At 36.8% G+C, this 18,089-nt stretch overlaps 2 protein-coding genes and 1 pseudogene across 2 annotated transcripts; 1 reads left to right on the forward strand and 2 right to left on the reverse strand.

Annotated features, from left to right (window-relative positions):
- LOC116187002 overlaps positions 1–17,247 on the reverse strand; it is a 30,027-nt pseudogene extending 12,780 nt beyond the window's left edge.
- Positions 1,507–6,731, forward strand: LOC116186999 (aminopeptidase M1-like). The gene is made up of 19 exons (XM_031515569.1): positions 1,507–1,794; positions 2,178–2,323; positions 2,484–2,586; positions 2,769–2,955; positions 3,046–3,139; positions 3,282–3,435; positions 3,532–3,636; positions 3,709–3,825; positions 3,955–4,068; positions 4,209–4,391; positions 4,485–4,743; positions 4,830–4,951; positions 5,038–5,135; positions 5,264–5,441; positions 5,531–5,645; positions 5,740–5,807; positions 5,893–5,967; positions 6,099–6,176; positions 6,401–6,731. Exons 1-19 carry the CDS (start codon positions 1,579–1,581, stop codon positions 6,584–6,586), a joined length of 2,598 nt encoding a protein of 865 aa, XP_031371429.1. The 5' UTR covers positions 1,507–1,578; the 3' UTR covers positions 6,587–6,731.
- On the reverse strand, positions 13,283–16,685 carry LOC116187000 (probable protein phosphatase 2C 6). Its single transcript, XM_031515570.1, has 4 exons — positions 15,563–16,685; positions 14,641–14,967; positions 14,433–14,538; positions 13,283–13,999 (listed from the first exon to the last, which is right to left on the reverse strand). Exons 1-4 carry the CDS (start codon positions 16,394–16,396, stop codon positions 13,653–13,655), a joined length of 1,614 nt encoding a protein of 537 aa, XP_031371430.1. The 5' UTR covers positions 16,397–16,685; the 3' UTR covers positions 13,283–13,652.
- Positions 17,248–18,089: the final 842 nt, after the last annotated feature.

Genomic DNA, 18,089 nt, shown 5'->3' on the forward strand with positions numbered 1-18,089 from the left:
TTTTAACTTTAACTTTAACTCAATACAGTACACAATCATTTGTCTTTTTCTACAATCAAAATCAAAGTTACTTTAACTTTGAAATCAAATGCACCATTAGAGTACGTTTGGTTTCAGAGTTAAAATAATTTTGATTTTGATTTTGATTTTGATTTTGATTTTGTTTGTGGAAAAATGACAAATGAGATGGTATTATAAATTTGACTTGAAAAACATGTGTTTTTGTTGTGTAGTGAATAAAGTTAAAATTAAAATTATGATTCTAAAATCAAACTCTGAAATCAAATGGGCGTTAAGTGTTATTGTAACGGAAGATCAATACCCCCATTTAATGATAGGTTTCGTGTTCGTTCTTCAATGCTCGCCTTCCTTCCATCTTTTTGATTCCCCTAATTTTTCCTCTGACTTGTCACCTCATATTTTTCCTTTTTTTTCCCTTTAAATAATTTAATCATCACTTCATTCTTCCTCTCCTTATTCACTTTGATAAATATTAAATTTTTATTAATAAATACATCCTTCCTTTCCTTGACGCAGGACATTTTACATATTGACCGGACCTTATATAATGAGTGCAACCATAATAAGATAGATGGTATGTTGGCTAAAGATAAAGATAGTAAAAATTATATGATATATATAGAAACGGTTATAATATTCTCAAATATAATAAAATCCACCCTGTATTTCTAAATACAAAAAGGCAAGTGAATTTTTAATTTTTTTTATAAGTAAGACCCATGAAATTTTGAAAGAATGATAACATCATTACCTTAGAAATATAATATAATTTAATAAATGATCTTTCTTTGTTTACATATTTACTCTTCAGTATGATTTAAGAGTTCACGTGTTACAAGATACCAAAATTTTAATTATAGTGTATTTATATATTGTAGACAGATCGATCATGCTTTAGAATATGATCTATTCATAGAACAATTGCGATGCTTAAAAATGATTAATAAAATTAATTTAAAAATTCATTCTAATTATTAAGTGAATGATCGTTCGGCCTGCAACAATGAGCGGGCGTTGTGTGACTAGTTTAATGAAAAAAGGCATGTGAAGTTCGCATGATGCATAAAACAATTAAAAAAAGCTAGTCTCACTTGTGGTACACGTCACGTGACATACCTACTACGTAAGCAACTTTTTCAGTCGAAAGGGGAGGATGGGCCTTTTTTTTTTTTTCCTTTTAAAATCTAATTTTCTTTTATAAATTTTTTTCTCAAGTCATGTGTATCGTACTTGCTTTCCCGTTAACTTTGACAGCAAGGGTTACGATGGGGGGGACAATTTTCTTTACCATAGTTGATTTGGTGGGACATATGTTCCAAAAGAGATATTTTAGGGGTGAAATGGAAAAATATATCTTCCCCAAAAAGTTGCGGGATTCGATTCGAAATCATATGAAAAATTGGGGGCAAAAATGAAAAATAAACTTCACAAGTGAATTTCAATTCCATCTCTTCTCCCTATATAATAAGTATGTATTCCCTGCGCTGTCGCTCCCTCACCTCCCCTTCCCATTTAACAGCTCCCACTCTCTGAAAGGAAGTTTCACAGGAGAAGAAGATGGAGCAGTTCAAGGGACAACCTCGGCTCCCGAAATTCGCCGTGCCGAAGCGCTACGATATCCGGCTGAAGCCCGACCTCGCCGCCTGCAAATTCGCTGGCTCGGTGGCGATCGACCTCGACGTCGTCTCCGAGACGAAGTTCATCGTCCTCAATGCTGCCGAGCTCTCCGTCACCGGCGCCGCCGTTTCCTTCACTCCCAAGGCGTCCTCGCAGGTTCATTTCCGTGCCAATTTCGATCTTATCTTCGTTGTTCTGATTCCATGCGGGAATATACTGCGGCTGATCTCAGCCGAGGAGCTGGGGATAGATGAGCTCGATGTGAAAGTTTTCTACTTTCGTTTGCATCTGAATTGTATGGTGGATTGGTGAAGGGACTGGAATCTGCATCGATACGGTTTCATTAGAAATTTCAGTTTTTGGAATTTGAAGATTGTGGGTAGAACTCGTTGACTAGTCCTTACCTGAATAAGTAAATGTTTGAGTGGGAAAAATGTGAACTTGGGTGAGAATGAGACGAAAGGCAGCATAGCAAACAATAACAGATAATGATCAAGAGAAATTCTGGACTTGTGTTTAGCATATGATATCAATGGCAGGTCCTTGAGCCCTGTAAAGTTGACTTGATCGAACAAGATCAAATACTGGTGCTGGAGTTCGGGCAGACACTTCCGATCAGTCTGGGAGTTTTGGCCATTGGGTTTGAAGGAACTCTGAATGATAGAATGAAGGGCTTCTACAGAAGGTACGTTTTTTGTTTCTTGAAGATATAGACTGTAAAATCTTAAATGACGTGTCTCCAACTTTTATTTACAAGTTCTGCATGCTTATGAACTGATTAATAAGGCAAAGTTTAGTTTTTAGTGCCTGCACTTTTGGCTAAACGAAACCTTTTTTGTGTCCAGTAAATATGAGCATAATGGTGAGAAGAAGAATATGGCGGTCACTCAGTTTGAACCTGCTGATGCAAGGCGATGCTTCCCTTGCTGGGATGAACCTGCTTGCAAGGTACTTATGGTTTATATTTGATATGAATTATTGATTCTTTGCTGATTTAGCATTTATGAACACGTAATGTGTATGCTTTTGGGTATACTTACACTGGTTATTTCACGGATTGCCGTGCTACATTTACCATAACTCCATTGGCATGTGGATCTTACTATGAAATCTAGCACATTGTGTGACAGGCTACATTTAAAATTACATTGGATGTGCCATCTGAATTGGTGGCTCTATCCAACATGCCGATAATTGATGAGAGAGTTGATGGGCCCACTAAGACAGTCTTCTATCAAGAGTCCCCAATTATGTCGACATATCTGGTTGCAGTGGTTATCGGTTTGTTTGACTATGTGGAGGACCACACATCGGATGGTACATGGTTCTGCGTTTTTTTTTTATCCCATCTTCTCTGATCATTAATTTTTATGGCATTTTTCTCATGGCATGTCTTCTTCTCTGTAGGCATCAAGGTAAGGGTGTACACTCAAGTTGGTAAGAAAAACCAGGGTAAGTTTGCCCTTCATGTTGCTGTGAAGACACTCGAATTATACAAAGAGTAGGTTTTCTCTTTATCTTGTGCAATCTTTTGGTCTTTTTGTTCGATTATATGAAGACAACCTTTATTTTCTTCGTGATTATGTTTCTGTTCCATCCTCAATCTCAATCACGTCATTGAGAAACTCTATTAATTTCTGTAGATATTTTGCTGTACCATACTCTCTCCCGAAGCTTGATATGATCGCAATTCCTGATTTTGCTGCTGGAGCCATGGAAAACTATGGCTTAGTTACATATCGTGAAACCGCCTTGCTCTATGATGAGCAGCATTCTGCAGCTGCCAATAAGCAGAGGGTAACCTAAATAATAACATTATTTGCTTAGGCAGCTAGATAATCTTATGGTGGACTAAAAAAAATTTAACAAGACATTCAATTGGCTTTTGTTAAGGTTGCTACAGTTGTGGCCCATGAACTGGCCCATCAATGGTTTGGGAATCTCGTAACAATGGAATGGTGGACACACCTGTGGCTGAACGAGGGATTCGCAACATGGGTAAATTCTTGTGTTACATAACTAGTTTGGAAGTAATAATATGGAAAGTTCTCAAGAATTTGTACATTGCAGGTGAGCTATTTGGCAACTGATAGCTTGTTTCCTGAGTGGAAAATATGGACGCAGTTCCTTGATGAATCTACTGAGGGTCTTAGATTGGATGGGCTGGCGGAATCTCATCCCATTGAGGTGGATGAATGAAGATTTTATCATATTTGTCTTACAATTTCCCGTTTGCAAAAAGATTTACTTTAGTTTTCCTTGTCGACCTTTTAAATTAGCTCTTAAGTGTTTACTATAAAACAAATTTCTCTGCAGGTTGAGATTAATCATGCTGGTGAGATTGATGAGATTTTTGACGCGATAAGCTACAGAAAAGGTGCATCAGTTATTCGGATGCTTCAGAGCTATCTTGGTGCAGAATGTTTTCAGGTCATATCTTTAAATTTGAGTGGTCTTTGCAAATGGGGACTCAGATTTCAGACCTAATTAGGTTGAGCTGTCCTCTTGTCTATATAACGGGTGATTTGATTTTTCATATTAACATCGAGTTATATCTTACTCACGGACAGAAATCCCTAGCTGCATACATAAAGAAACATGCTTGTTCAAATGCAAAGACGGAGGACCTATGGGCCGCCCTGGAGGAAGGATCAGGTGAACCCGTCAACAAACTAATGAACTCATGGACAAAGCAGAAGGGTTACCCTGTTGTCTCTGTGAGCATCAAAGATCAAAAGCTTGAGTTCGAGCAGGTATTTTGACAGTAAATTTATACCTGCATCTTGATCTTGGAGTCTTGACCTTCATCATATTTGAAGCTGACATGGTTCGGACTATAATTGCAGACTCAATTTCTGTCCAGTGGGTCACAGGGCGATGGACAATGGATTGTTCCGATAACCTTGTGCTGTGGCTCATATGAAGCCCGCAAGAATTTCCTTTTGCAGGACAGATCAACCTCTATCAATGCAGATGGAGCTCCTTCTTGGATAAAGGTTAATGTAGACCAGACAGGATTCTATAGGGTGAAATATGATGAAAGTCTTGCTGCTAAATTGAGGTCCGCAATAGAAAGTAAAGCATTATCTCCGACTGACAGATTCGGTAACTTTCTTTGTGGCACCTGTTTCCTCATTTATTTTCTTGTAATTGAGAGGTCCAAGCCAATTAGTTTGAGACTCGCTGTGCAGGGATATTGGACGACACATTTGCTCTTTGTATGGCTCGACAGCTGCCTCTGACTTCTTTGTTCACTTTGATGAGTGCTTACAGAGAAGAACTAGAATACACCGTCCTGTCTAATTTGATAAGTGTAATGTTCAATATCGTATGTTAGTCTTTCTTTGCTTTCAACTTTGAGGCCTTGGGACTTATTTTAAGTCTTTCCTTATATGACAGATAAGTAACAAAGTGGCCAGAATTGCTGCAGATGCGACCCCTGAGCTGATGGACAACATTAAACAATTCTTCATTAATCTCTTCCAGTACTCTGCCGAGTAAGTCAGCCCTTGGAAGCTATGTCAAATATCATCATCACTGATGAAGAGATTTTTGCCTTGGTTTTCATTGTCCTTTTTTTAAAAAATATAATAATTATTTTATTTACTTATTTTTTGGGATGCAGAAAACTTGGATGGGAACCTAAGCAAGGGGAGAGTCATTTAGATGCCATGTTGAGAGGAGAAATCTTGACTGCTCTAGCAGTGTTTGGACATGAGGAGACCCTGAAGGAAGCAAGCAGGCGTTTCAATGCATTTTTAGAAGACCGAAACACACCCTTTCTTCCTCCCGACACAAGAAGGGTATTACTGAGTTTTATATGTTTGTACGACAAATTTGTAGTCTTGCTCTGATTACTTGAATCCATCTTAGATATGTATTCTCTGTGCAGGCTGCTTATGTGGCAGTGATGCAGACTGTTAACTCGTCAAACCGATCAGACTATGATTCTCTGCTGAGAGTTTATCGGGAGACCGACCTTAGCCAGGAGAAAACTCGAATCTTGGGTAATAATATTATGATTTCTATAATGGTAGAAAATGTTTCTATTCCAATTTATGTTGGAAATGATAGATTATCCATTGATCAATTTTTTTGTAGGTTCATTGCCCTCTTGCCCAGATCCTAATATCATTCAAGAAGTCCTTCAATTTATACTGTCTCCAGAGGTACTCCAATTGGTGCACTTTTGAAATTCGAATTGCGTTAATAGAACATCCATTAAGTTCAATTACAAGTGTCTTTCATTTATAGGTTCGTAGCCAAGATGCTGTCTTTGGACTTAATGTTAGTCGTGAAGGCCGCGATACCGCTTGGACTTGGCTGAAGGTGAAATTACTTTTGCAAATAATTTGAGCAATAAATGTCATCTTTTATTATCTGGCTACGGTTTTACTTGCCTACACTTCCAATGAAGCTGGAGACCATCTGTTGATTCTGTTTTGCTGATGATCGGACAGGAAAAATGGGAGCACATATTGAAGACCTATGGTTCGGGATTTCTCATTACTCGCTTTGTTAGTGCCGTTGTCTCACCGGTAATCTCACTCTCTGTAACCTGAGTGTACATGTCCAATGCATCAGTATTGTTTCTCGCTCAATAATGCTAACAAAAATAACAAAGTGCCGTCATCTCACTGGTAATCTCACTCTGTAACCTGAGTGTACATGTCCAGTGCATCAGTATTGTTCATCGCTCAATAATGCTAACAAAAAGAAACATCAGTAACTTAGGGGGGGTTTTTCCACTTCTTTGTTCCAGTTTTCTTCCTTTGAGAAGGCCAAAGAAGTAGAGGAATTCTTCTCAACCCGAGCTGAGCCAGCAATTGCCAGAACACTGAAGCAGAGCATCGAGCGGGTCCACATCAATGCCCAGTGGGTCCAGAGCGTGCAGAATGAGGAGCATCTGGCCGAAGCTGTGCAGGAACTCGCTTATCGGAAATACTAGGGCTTCTGACTTCTGTTAATCCGACTCTGTAATTTCTTCTGCAAGGATGTGAAATTTTAATTTCATCTTTATTATGAGAATTTTCGACTTTCTTCTTGGTCGCTGTTTTCCTCAATAAGAAATCATCTGGTCTATGCATTTATGATGCTGCTTCAGATTCATTAAATCATCCTTTGTTTTGGCTCAAATTGCCTCTCTTTCTCATTGTTGGCTTACGCCACTCGTAAGAGCCATCTATTGCCAGTTCGACTCTAGCTTTGATAGTCATTATCGGGAATGGCTATTATGATGAGAAGTAGAATAATGACTTGGATCGAAATACACAGTTGCATATTGTCCCGGCTCCCCTTCTGGAGGTGCTTGGCTTGGGAGGTGCTCCCCTGCCGCCTGAGTCACTGGGTCAGTGTGCCCGAGCGTGCTGAGTAGGATAGTTTGGAGGCGACACCGGTGCCATTCTTCCCATACCATGGGAAGATTCCCCTCCGAGTGAGGTCACGTCCCTCCTAATTAGTCTTCACGTCCCTCAAGCAATCGCTATCAAGGAACGGACACTCGTCTTCTAATAGCCAGGTGATGAAGATGACATTGAGCTCCGGAATGATCAACGACTTTGAGCTCCAGAATGATCCGCGGTTTCAAGTATCTGTCCATGAGGAGACCCTGGCTTCTTCCTCCTGACATAAGAGGGGTATCAAAAGGGGTATCAAAAGGCTAGCTCATACGTCTTATGCAATTCCTTGGATTACTTGGATCCATTTTATGTCCTTATGTATATAATCCTTGTGCAGGCACACAGCATATGTGACGGTGCAAATCTAGTCATCAAACCGATCAGCTTATGAATCTTAGTTGAGAGTTTATCAGGAGACTGACCTTAGCCAAGAGTAAACCCGAATAGCAGGTTATAATATCGTATTATGTAATGGCGGAAAACATTTTTGTTCCAATTTATGTTCGATATGATAGAATATCCATTGATCAACATATTTTAGAAATTAAACTCAATACTATCTCCGGAGTACTCTGATTTCCATGCAGCTTTTGAAATTCAATATTTATGGGCAACTAGAACATCTATCAAGTATAAACAAACTAATCGCGAAACCCGTGCGTTGCACGAGATAGAACTTGAACTTGTGTTCTCTCAGTATAGATTTGTATTGATTACTGCACAACTACCATTAGAAGTTTAGGGGAGAGAAAATGCCACGTTAGAGAGAAAAAATGCAATAGATAGCGGAATTACAATTTGGGGTTAAGAGAAAAAAAAAGTGAACTAGAGAGTGCAACTATCATTTATAATTTAGGAGAGCGAAAATGTTATGAAGTGAACGGAATTACGATTTAGAGTTTATGAGAGAGAAAGTTTCATTTTAGAGAGAGAGTGATAAACAACGAAACTACCATTTATTGTTTAGAATAGAGAAAATGTCATGTTAGAGAGAAAAAGTTGAACAGAAAGCGCAACTACCATTAAGGCCTTAAGATAGAGAAAATGTTATGTAAGAAAGAGAACGAAACTACTATTTACGGTTTTGAATAGAGAAAGTATTATATTAAGGAGAATGTGGAATAGACAGTGGACCTACCATTTAGGATTAAGGAGAGAGAAAGTGTCATATTAGAGAGAGAAAGTGAATTAGAGAGCCCAACTATCATTTGGGAAATAAAAAATGTTATATAAGAGATAGAGAGGAAATACCATTCAGCATTTAGGAGAGAGAAAGTGTCATATTAGAAAGAGAAAGTGGAATAGAGAGCGCAACTACCATTTAGGGTTTATGAGATAGAAAATGTCATGTAAGAGGGAGAGCGAAATTACCATATTGGGTTTATGAGAGAGAAAGTCATGCTAAAAAGAGAAAGTGGAATAGAGTGCACAACTACCATTTATGATTTAGGAGAGAGTGTCATATAAGAGAGAGAACGGAACTACCATTTAAGGTTTAGGAGAGAGAAACTGTCATGTAAGAGAGAAAGCAAACTACCACTTAGGATTTTAGAGAGATAAAGTGTCATGTAACAGAGAGGGAACGAAATTATCATTTAGGATTTATGGAAGAAAGTGTTATTTTAGAGAGAAAGTGGAATCGAAAGCACAAAGAGTCATATAAGAGAGATAACGAAAATACCATTTAGGCTTTAAGAGGACAAAAGTGTCATGTTAAATGTAACATGACACATTCTCTCTGTTAAACCCTATATGATTTTTACGCTCTCTATTCTACTTGCTCTCTTTAACATGACATTTTCTCTCTACTAAACCCTAAATGATAGTTCCGCCTCTATTCTACCTTTTCTCTCTAACATGACGTTTTCTCTCTCATAAACTCTAGATGACAATTTCACTATCTCTCTTATTTGACATACTTTCTTAAATCAGTAGTTGTGCTCTTTATTCCACTTTCTCTCTCTAACATGATATTTTCTCTCATAAACTTTAAATGGTAATTTCGCTCTCTATTTTATTCCATCTCTACATGATACTTTCTCTCTCATAAACCCTAAATGGTAGTTTCACACTCTCTCTCTCTTACACAACATTTTCTCTCTCTTAAACACCGCATGATAGTTAGGCTATCTATTCCACTTTCTCTCTCTAACATGACATTTTATCTCGCATATACCTCAAGCGGTAATTTCATTGTCTATTCGTCCTTCTTTCTCTAATATGATATTTTCTCTCTTCTAAACTCAAAATGGTGGTTACCCTCTTTATTCTATTTTTTTCTTTAACATGACACTTTATCTATATATGAGATGACATCTATAATCCATATATATATTTTGCTATGATATATTATATGCGGTAATATAGAGAATGTGCATCTTTTTTAAAGATGCTTTCAATATCCCCTATATATTTATTACTAAATATGCACATGAAAGGCACAATCTCTATATTATTTTGCTATAATATATTATATGCATAGCACGGGATCATATGTGTTCAATTTTTGTGCTTTTTTAGTATTATTATATATTATATGCATGTTTTGAAATTTTATAGATCGTAATTTACCATTATTATCACTATATATATGTATTAGATATGTATGTGTGACATGGTCGAATACTTTTTGGATACGATAGCAAATCATAACTATAAAAATTATGATATGATTTATTCTTTTGAAAAGCAAATATGATAATTAGATCTTTAAAAATAAAACACAAATATGATAAAATCCTACCTGAATTAAATTTAATATACATAATAATTTATGTGACTAACGGGTTAATAGAATTATACGAAATATATAACACATCTATCTATAACGTGTTATATAGAATATCTATTTTTATAATTTTGTGTAGACGATAAAAATTTATATCTATATGTTTTGAAAAATAAAAAAATTTCTAAAAATTTTCTAAAAAATTGCTGAAAATCGAGAAAATAACAACCAATTTCACAAATTATATGGTTTTAAAAATATTAAAATAAAAATAAAAAATTTATTTTTTAAAGAAAGTTAAAATGAAAAAATAATGTTCAGTCCCCCAAATCTATATATTTTAAAATTTTAATCCAAAATTCATTTTCTAAAAATTATTGAAAATTCAAGAAAATAAAAATCGATATCACAAATTATACTGGTTCAAAATTATTTAAACTTTTAAAATATATTTTTTTTATAGAAAATTAAAAAATAAAGAAAATATTAGTTTGTGAATATTAGTTTATTTATCCTATCCATTATAGATATCGCAATAGATAACAAAATATGTTGTACTTCTTCATCAAGAAGAATCATATCAATGTTAGTCATTGTTTTTTGTGTTCTCTGCGTCCCATAATTTATTTACTATTAACTTATATCTTTTATGAGTCTTATTGAGGAATAAAATGAGATAAATCTCACATCGAAAAAGAAGAAGAAAATCCAAGGGTTAATATATAGCTTGAGTACCACCAATTATTAGCTTGAACTTTTAAGTAAATATGGGCACATGTCCGTTTAAGTCCAATGGAAATTTAATATGATATCAGAGCCCAAGTTGCACGTATGCGTGCTCACACGCATATGGGCACCAACACTCGCCCTAAAAATGAAAGAATAACATTGAGTTTATATAAAGCTTAGATACCAACACTTATCAGCTTGATTTTTTAAGTGGATATGGGCACAAATCTGTATAAGCCTGATGAAAATTTAATATGGTATCAGAGCACATGTTACGCATATTACGCATGCACTCACACCACGTTAGGCCCAATATGTTCGAATATAGCCAAAAGAGGACCTCGTGTTAGCCCCCCCATTACCCAAGCACAGAAGAAGAGCCCGGCTCAAGAGCAATTGTTGAGGGCGAGTGATAAAGAACACGAGATAAGGTGTAGGCAAATGATCACACGTTACATGTGAAGGCAAATGTTGAGAAATATAATTGGATAAATCCCACATCGAAAAAGAAAAAGAAAATCCAAAGGTTAATATATAGCTTGAGTACCACCAATTATCAGATTGATATTTTAAATGGATATGGACTCAGATCCGTATAAGCCCAATAAAAATTTAATAAGTCTTTTCATGTGATAGCTCACTCAATAAATGTAAGATATGATGAAAATATATATCAAAGAGAAAATAATACATAGGCTAAAATTACATATATATTAGAGTTCACTAACACTTTGGTCCTCCAATTTTTCAATTGCCAAAACTTGACTACCTGAATTTTCAAAATCGAGAACTTGGTCCCTGAATTTTCAAAAACCATAACAAAATGGTCCTTTTAGCCATTTTTTGGCCAACAGTTTAGTCCCTAAAAGGACCATTTTGTTATGACTTTTGAAAATTCAGGGACCAAATTCTCGATTTTGACAATTTAGGTAGTCAAGTGCTAGCAATTGAAAAGTTGGAGGACCAAAGTGTTAGTGGACTCTATATATTAATCAAAAAAGTAAATGATGATGGAGGATTGTAAAGTCTACGCAGTCACTACCTTGATTTGCTTTACGGAGTTGTTTTCTAAACCCTTTACTCTTGGAACTACTTGTTTTGTTGGGAGATTGTGGTCTCTTCCTATTTTAGAGATGATTATTTCTAAAGTATATATATAATGTGTCACAGTAGTAGTAATCATATCCATAAAAGATTTTAAAAATTCGAATTTTATGATACCGTATATCTTGAAAAAATTAAAACAAAATCTTTTTTACTAAAATTTTAAGAGTTTACTATCACTGTCATTCTTGAATTTTACATTGGCCACCACATTTTTTTTAATGTGAATGTGGTGGCAAACAAAATATTCTGGGATGACACTAATAGTAAACTTAAGAATTAATATAAAAATTAAAAAATTAAAAAAATTCAAGAAAATTCTATTTAGCAATTTGAGCTTATGAGGCCATCTGGTTGAACCCACCACAGTTTTGCTTTATATTAGACTAGTCGTGGAGCTCGTGCGTTGCACGGGATAGTTCTATAAATTATAAGACATCCTGAAAAATAATAATAACAAATTAGTACATAAATAAAAATATTTTTAAGAAAGCAAAAAACATTTGAAAAGTCAAAGATGCAAATTAGAACATGCAAACCTATTGTTAAGAATTATAAAATGTTTGAAATTTAAATTAAAAAAAAGGCTTGAACTCAAGTAGCATGAACAATCACTTTCTTCATTATCTTAAGATGGTTGAACGTCTCAGGCTGTGTAGTCGGCTGGACGTCTCAGATTGTGCTATTTATAATGTACCACAAAGAATTTATAAAAAAAATATTATATGATTTTTTGATAATTTTGGAAGATTTTATAACCAAAAATAATTTGATCATATTACCTTCAATTGGAGATCATCATAGTATCCAAAATATTTTTTGGTATTTTTCATTTTTTTAAATGGAATATTATAACTGAAATTAATTTCGAAAGATTTTGTTCATAATTTTATAATTTAAAATCATTTAAAATTTCAAAAATTCAAAATACCAAGAAAATTCTATTCGAAAATCAAACATTCCAAAACTATCTGTCCAGGCCCACTTCGTCATTGTTTTCATATATAGATATAGATGTACTGGCTATTACGCTTAGTAGGTTCATAAGCAAGATGCTGCAGCTGGACTTGGCGTTAGTCGTGAAGGCCGATAAACAGCTTGGACTTGGCTGAAGGTAAATGTTACGTGTTTCTCTGGATATATGGTTCTGCTGGCATACTGTCGATGAAGTTGTAGACCTGTGTGTGCTGATTCTGTTTTTTCGATGATCCGATCGGACAGGAAAACTGGAAACACATATTCGAAACCTACGGCAGAGGAACATTCATTACTCAGTTCGTCACTGTTATTGTCCGTCTCACCCGTAATCTCTCTCGCACTCTCTATATAACCAGCTAACTAAGACGAGCTAAGCTTAATGCATCAGTTCGTTGTTCAACGTGCTTAATGCAAACAAGAATACGGCTCATGAGTAACATTACCCATCAGCTCACTTCTTTGTTCCAGTTTTCAGCGGATGCGAAAGCCAAGGAACTTGAAGACTTCTTCACGATCCCAGCAGAGCCCATTTTCACCCGGACGCTGAAGCAGAGCACCGAGCGGATCTACATAATGTCCCAGTGGGTTCAGAGCATGCAGAACGAGAAGCATCTTGCTGAGGCCGTACAGGAGCGCCGCTTGACAGAAACACTAGCAGGGTTTCTACCAGTTTAAAATTCTCGAAGCCAATTCTTGCTTCAAGATGAATAAATGATAACATGACTTGGATCAAAATAAAATACAAAGTTGCTCAAAATCCATGGAAGAGCAGATTCTGAACTTACAAATAGTTGCTTCTCATTATTCCACTATTTGCACAATTGACCTGGAAAGGGCTTCAATCAAAGCAAAAAAAAAAAAAAACTAAAACTGAAACTTAATAAAATTCAGATACCCAATTGAAGAATGGGATCATAACGCACAAAGCCCAGATTTAAAAAATAATAATAAAACACATGAGCTCTAATTTTGGTGTGCCACCACAATTTTTTTTTTTTTTATGTGATATGCCACAACAGCTATGGGAGCTTCCATGTCCTTTATGAACTAGTGTACAATCAAAGACAACTATTAAGTCATGTCCTGCTCCTAACCTTTCTCTGAGCCTTCAGATCCACCACAATGACTGTAATATTGTCCCGGCTCCCCTTCTGAAGGGCTCGGTTTGAGAGGTACTCTGCCGCAGCCTGAGCCGCTGGATCAGTGGGCCCGGGCACTCGATCGGACAGTTCAGAGACGAGGCTGGTGCCATTTTTCTTGTGCCACGTGAGAATTCTCCTCCGGGCGAGGTCACAGGCCTCCTCGTTAGACATCACATCCCATAAGCCATCGCTGGCGAGGACGAGGCACTCGTCTTCTTTTGCCCGGGGAATGAACATGATTTCGGGCTCTGGAATGATCCATGGTTTCAAGTATTTGTCCCCTGAGTGTCCAAAGAAACGATTCATTTCACTGTCCAATAAGTTTGATCTGATCTCTAATTTTTTTCCCATTCTTTTGCGCTGAACATGGCATGAGAGAAAAACGAGTTCCACAAACATTTGTTTGCATGTCAAGCAGCTATTTGTTGGAATCATCTTTCTTTCTGATAGCCAGGCAACGGACATTGCGACATCACATTGTCAATCAAGAATCAATTACGAATCTAAGACAGCTTCGACTTACGTACATAGCTATAGCAAGAACCAGTGACATGATGAATTTCTCGGGTTTTAGGCCTAAGATGATTTTCCTCTTCAAATGGACAATTTTCAGGTGGCAACACAAAAGATGTTTATGTTCTCATCATCATAGGAACGTGAAACAGTAAGCTGGAAACAAAAAGCAATATTGGACAGGAAGAGAAAGACACATACCAATGGACCTTGACATAGCCAAAACACCAAAAACCCGATGCCCATTCCACTGAATGACCTTTCCTCCAGCAGCTTCAATCCTAGCGTACTCATCTTCACGGTTTGGCTGCTCAATCACATTCCAACAGAGATATAAATAATCAAATTTGCAAATCAGGTGTACAGCCGTATAAGATGACATGTCAGGGCTAGATTACACTCTTATCACCTTATGATCAACAGAGAGTGCAATGGCTTCTTTTCCACGGCATAGAACTGCTCTCGAATCCCCGCAGTTTGCAACTATTATATGTGATGAACAAACCACCGCAACAACAGCGGTGGACCCCACAGTTTCAGGGGCAATAGGTTCAGAATCGGGGTTCCCATTTCCGCCAACTTCAGAATCTACCCGAGCAAAACAGTTAGTGAATGCCTTAGTCCATTGATCTTCACAGTTGCCAATGACATTTCCATCAGTTGTTATGCTATTCCTGACAGTTTCTATTTCCTCGGCTAGGGCTAGGTGGACATGATCCCGACAATAATTTGCTACCTGAATGGATGAAATGTGTCAGTGAAAGAACAAGCTCACAAAGAAGCATTTTTTACATCAACCTAAACACGACCATAATGCATGATTCTAGTTTCTTGTTGCTTCAACAAATGGGGAGTAAATTCCATATTTTAGTTCTTCCTTCAAAAAGATGAGGAAGATGAGGAAACAAGTAGCTGCGCTTTTTCGATTATAGAAACTCTGAGAGAACTGCAATCAAAACAAGTTTTCCTTCACTTTCTTCATTTTTCAGAAGCAACAAGGAAATCGAGAACAAGAACAGACCAGCAATAGAAAGGGACCATGTTTTGTAAATTCCTTATTTTGTACCCTGACTAATTGTTTTGCATCAGAAACAAGAGTAAATAACAATATCATAATACATGCTTCTCTGCTGATGACAAAATGATCAATATATCATGTTTTCTTGATTTCCCATATAGTAAGAATGGGATGATGGAAATTCAGAACACAATTGATTCAAAAGCAAGACAGCTTAAGGGAAATCCGACAGGAAATGAACTGCAAAAAAGAGATTTCTTGTTTCTCGACAAGAAAAGGTGCCCATTCTTTAGCCTAAAATAAAAATAGTTACCTGTGAGCCTCCATGCCCATCATAGACCCCGAAAAAATGAGCAGTCTGCTGGCTTATACTATCAGTCATGTTACAGAGAACCCGATCCCCAATCAGCATTTCTATCGGAATTCTGGTAAATTTGGGCAAAGTTGCTAGAGCATCTTCCATCTCGGGTCTCCTTCCACACATGGAAGTAAAACCCCAAAGAGGTACACATTCCACCTCAAAGACACTTCGCCCAACCACAGTACTCAGCTGTGTGCTCAATGGCGATGGAAGAACAACAGCTGATGAATTCGAATTCAAACTCGGGCTCAGCCCATCCTCAAGCCCCGTTGCTATCGAGACAGGCCCATTTACAACCACTTGCATTGTAGTTGACTCGCACCCTAATTCCGATGCTGCTCCAGCAAGAATTTCTATGCTGCTGTACAGTCTCCTCTCAACCTCTAATGAGTTAGCAGCTTCAATGCCCAGAAAATCCTCGCCACATAAACTACTAGTCTCACTAGCCACAGAGCTATCAAGGAACTGATCGCCCTCCAATGATAACGAATCCTCTTCCTCGCAAAGAACCCATTCGGTTTTCCTACCCACAAATGGACCCCGAACAGGGGCCAACTCTACTTCAATACCAATCTCATTCTCCAAATTACAACAAATAGAAGTCGAAACCTCCTCCTCGCTATCAGCAACAGAACCGGCCAATAGACCGGTGGAATCTTCCGGCATGTTCAATCTGGTTATATCCATACAGGTAGCTACTAGGATTTGATTATCACAAACAGAACCAGAACTAGCTAAAGCAGGAATCTTCTCCACTCTAATGGAAACAGAGACCACCAGAGACATCTCTCACATCGAAATCTCTATAGAGGCAGTAACCGAAATTACCCTCCAGCCCCACAAGAACCTTCAAGAAAACCATCATCTTTCTATACTCTCAGCTTCATCATCATAATCATCATCTCTCACTCTGAGGGTAACCCTGAACTTCTAAGGACCATCTTCAATGCCCCCAGGAGAGTCAATACAACAAGAGAATCCCCACAAAACTGCATCCACAAGTAGATCTGACGAGCAAGAATCTATTTCAGGGGTCTTTCCGGTGATATGCTGTGCTCAAGAATCACCACCGACCTCCATGAACAATCATACCAAGAAGCTCAAATAAACAGAAAGAAAAGCTGGGCTTCGGGCAACAGAGAAAAAGATTCATCTTTCAGTGAAACCAATCCCTTGTCTGAAAGCACAAGAGGGGGAGAGAGAGAGAAAGGAAAAGGGGTCATGAGAAAGTAAACACAATAAAGGCAAAAAGCCACCCCAAGAAGAAAATAGAAATCACAGGAAAAAAAAAAACCCTCGAAAAAGGACAATCTCCCTTTTCCTCACACTGCTTCTGCAAGTTCCCAAGATCTGAGGCAACCCCAACTCCCTCTCTCTCTCTCTCTCTCTCTCTCTCTGCGCAATCAAGAAGGGAGCTGAGAGAAGGGTAAAGGGGGGAGAAGAAGAAGAAGAGGGAAGTCTACCTAAATGCTGTCAAATGCCAGGGGGTCTGGGTTCTATGTTGCAGAGCTTTAACATGTTGCCATTACAGTAAAGGAGCCATGGAAAAGGGAAGAGAGAGAGAGAGAGAGAGAGAGAGAGATCACAGCGTGATGCAATAATTAGTAAGTTAAAAAACAGGCCTCAAATGGGATCAGTTAACATTAAGGGTGCGTGTCTAAATAACAAGAGTGACGGTAATATATTTGATTAAATTGACGTTTAATATTTTTATTTAAGTGTTTAAAATTTTTACTATTTATGAAAAAAATTATTGAATATTTGAAGTGCAACACTAAAAAATATGTCATTATGACTCTTGGACACATTAGAATTTTTCATTATTAAAAATAAAAATAAAAAAGACGTGGAGTGATAAGAGATCTACAATAATAATGGAACTAAATAATGATTGAATAGATTGGTAAATTAACACGAGGTGCTGCATAGTTGCAAATTACCACCCAAGGCGACTTAATGCAAGGATTCAGTACAACTTAAAAGCTCGTGATTAGGATAAAGTCAAGTACCTAACAAGAACTAATGTCGATCAATACACTGAAGACGTTGCATGGTCTCATTAGTAAGACATGCTTGGCTCGTTTAGTTTTACAAATCAATTTTAACTCAACTTTTACTTCTATTCCACTTAACTCCAATTATCTTCAATTCAACAATATAATAATTCTTTTTTTCCTTTTTTAATCATTCAATTTAATTTTTAATACTAAATTCTCTCAACTATTTATTATTTTTTCTATAATTCAATAACACAATCATTATTTTCTCTCAACTATTCATTAATTTTTTACTCTTTTTCTTATAATTCAACAATATAATCATTACAAGCTAATTAAAATTAAAATTCAATTCTATTCAACTGTAAAATCAAACACAACAGCAGCTTCTTATTTTTCCATACATAACAATGCCTAAATATAGTAAAAAGGACCAAAATGGAGAGCCTTTATGCATTGATATTAGTTAATGAGAAAAGCTT

This window comes from Punica granatum, chromosome 8, assembly GCF_007655135.1.
Source record: "Punica granatum isolate Tunisia-2019 chromosome 8, ASM765513v2, whole genome shotgun sequence".
NCBI classification, from domain to species: Eukaryota; Viridiplantae; Streptophyta; class Magnoliopsida; order Myrtales; family Lythraceae; genus Punica; species Punica granatum.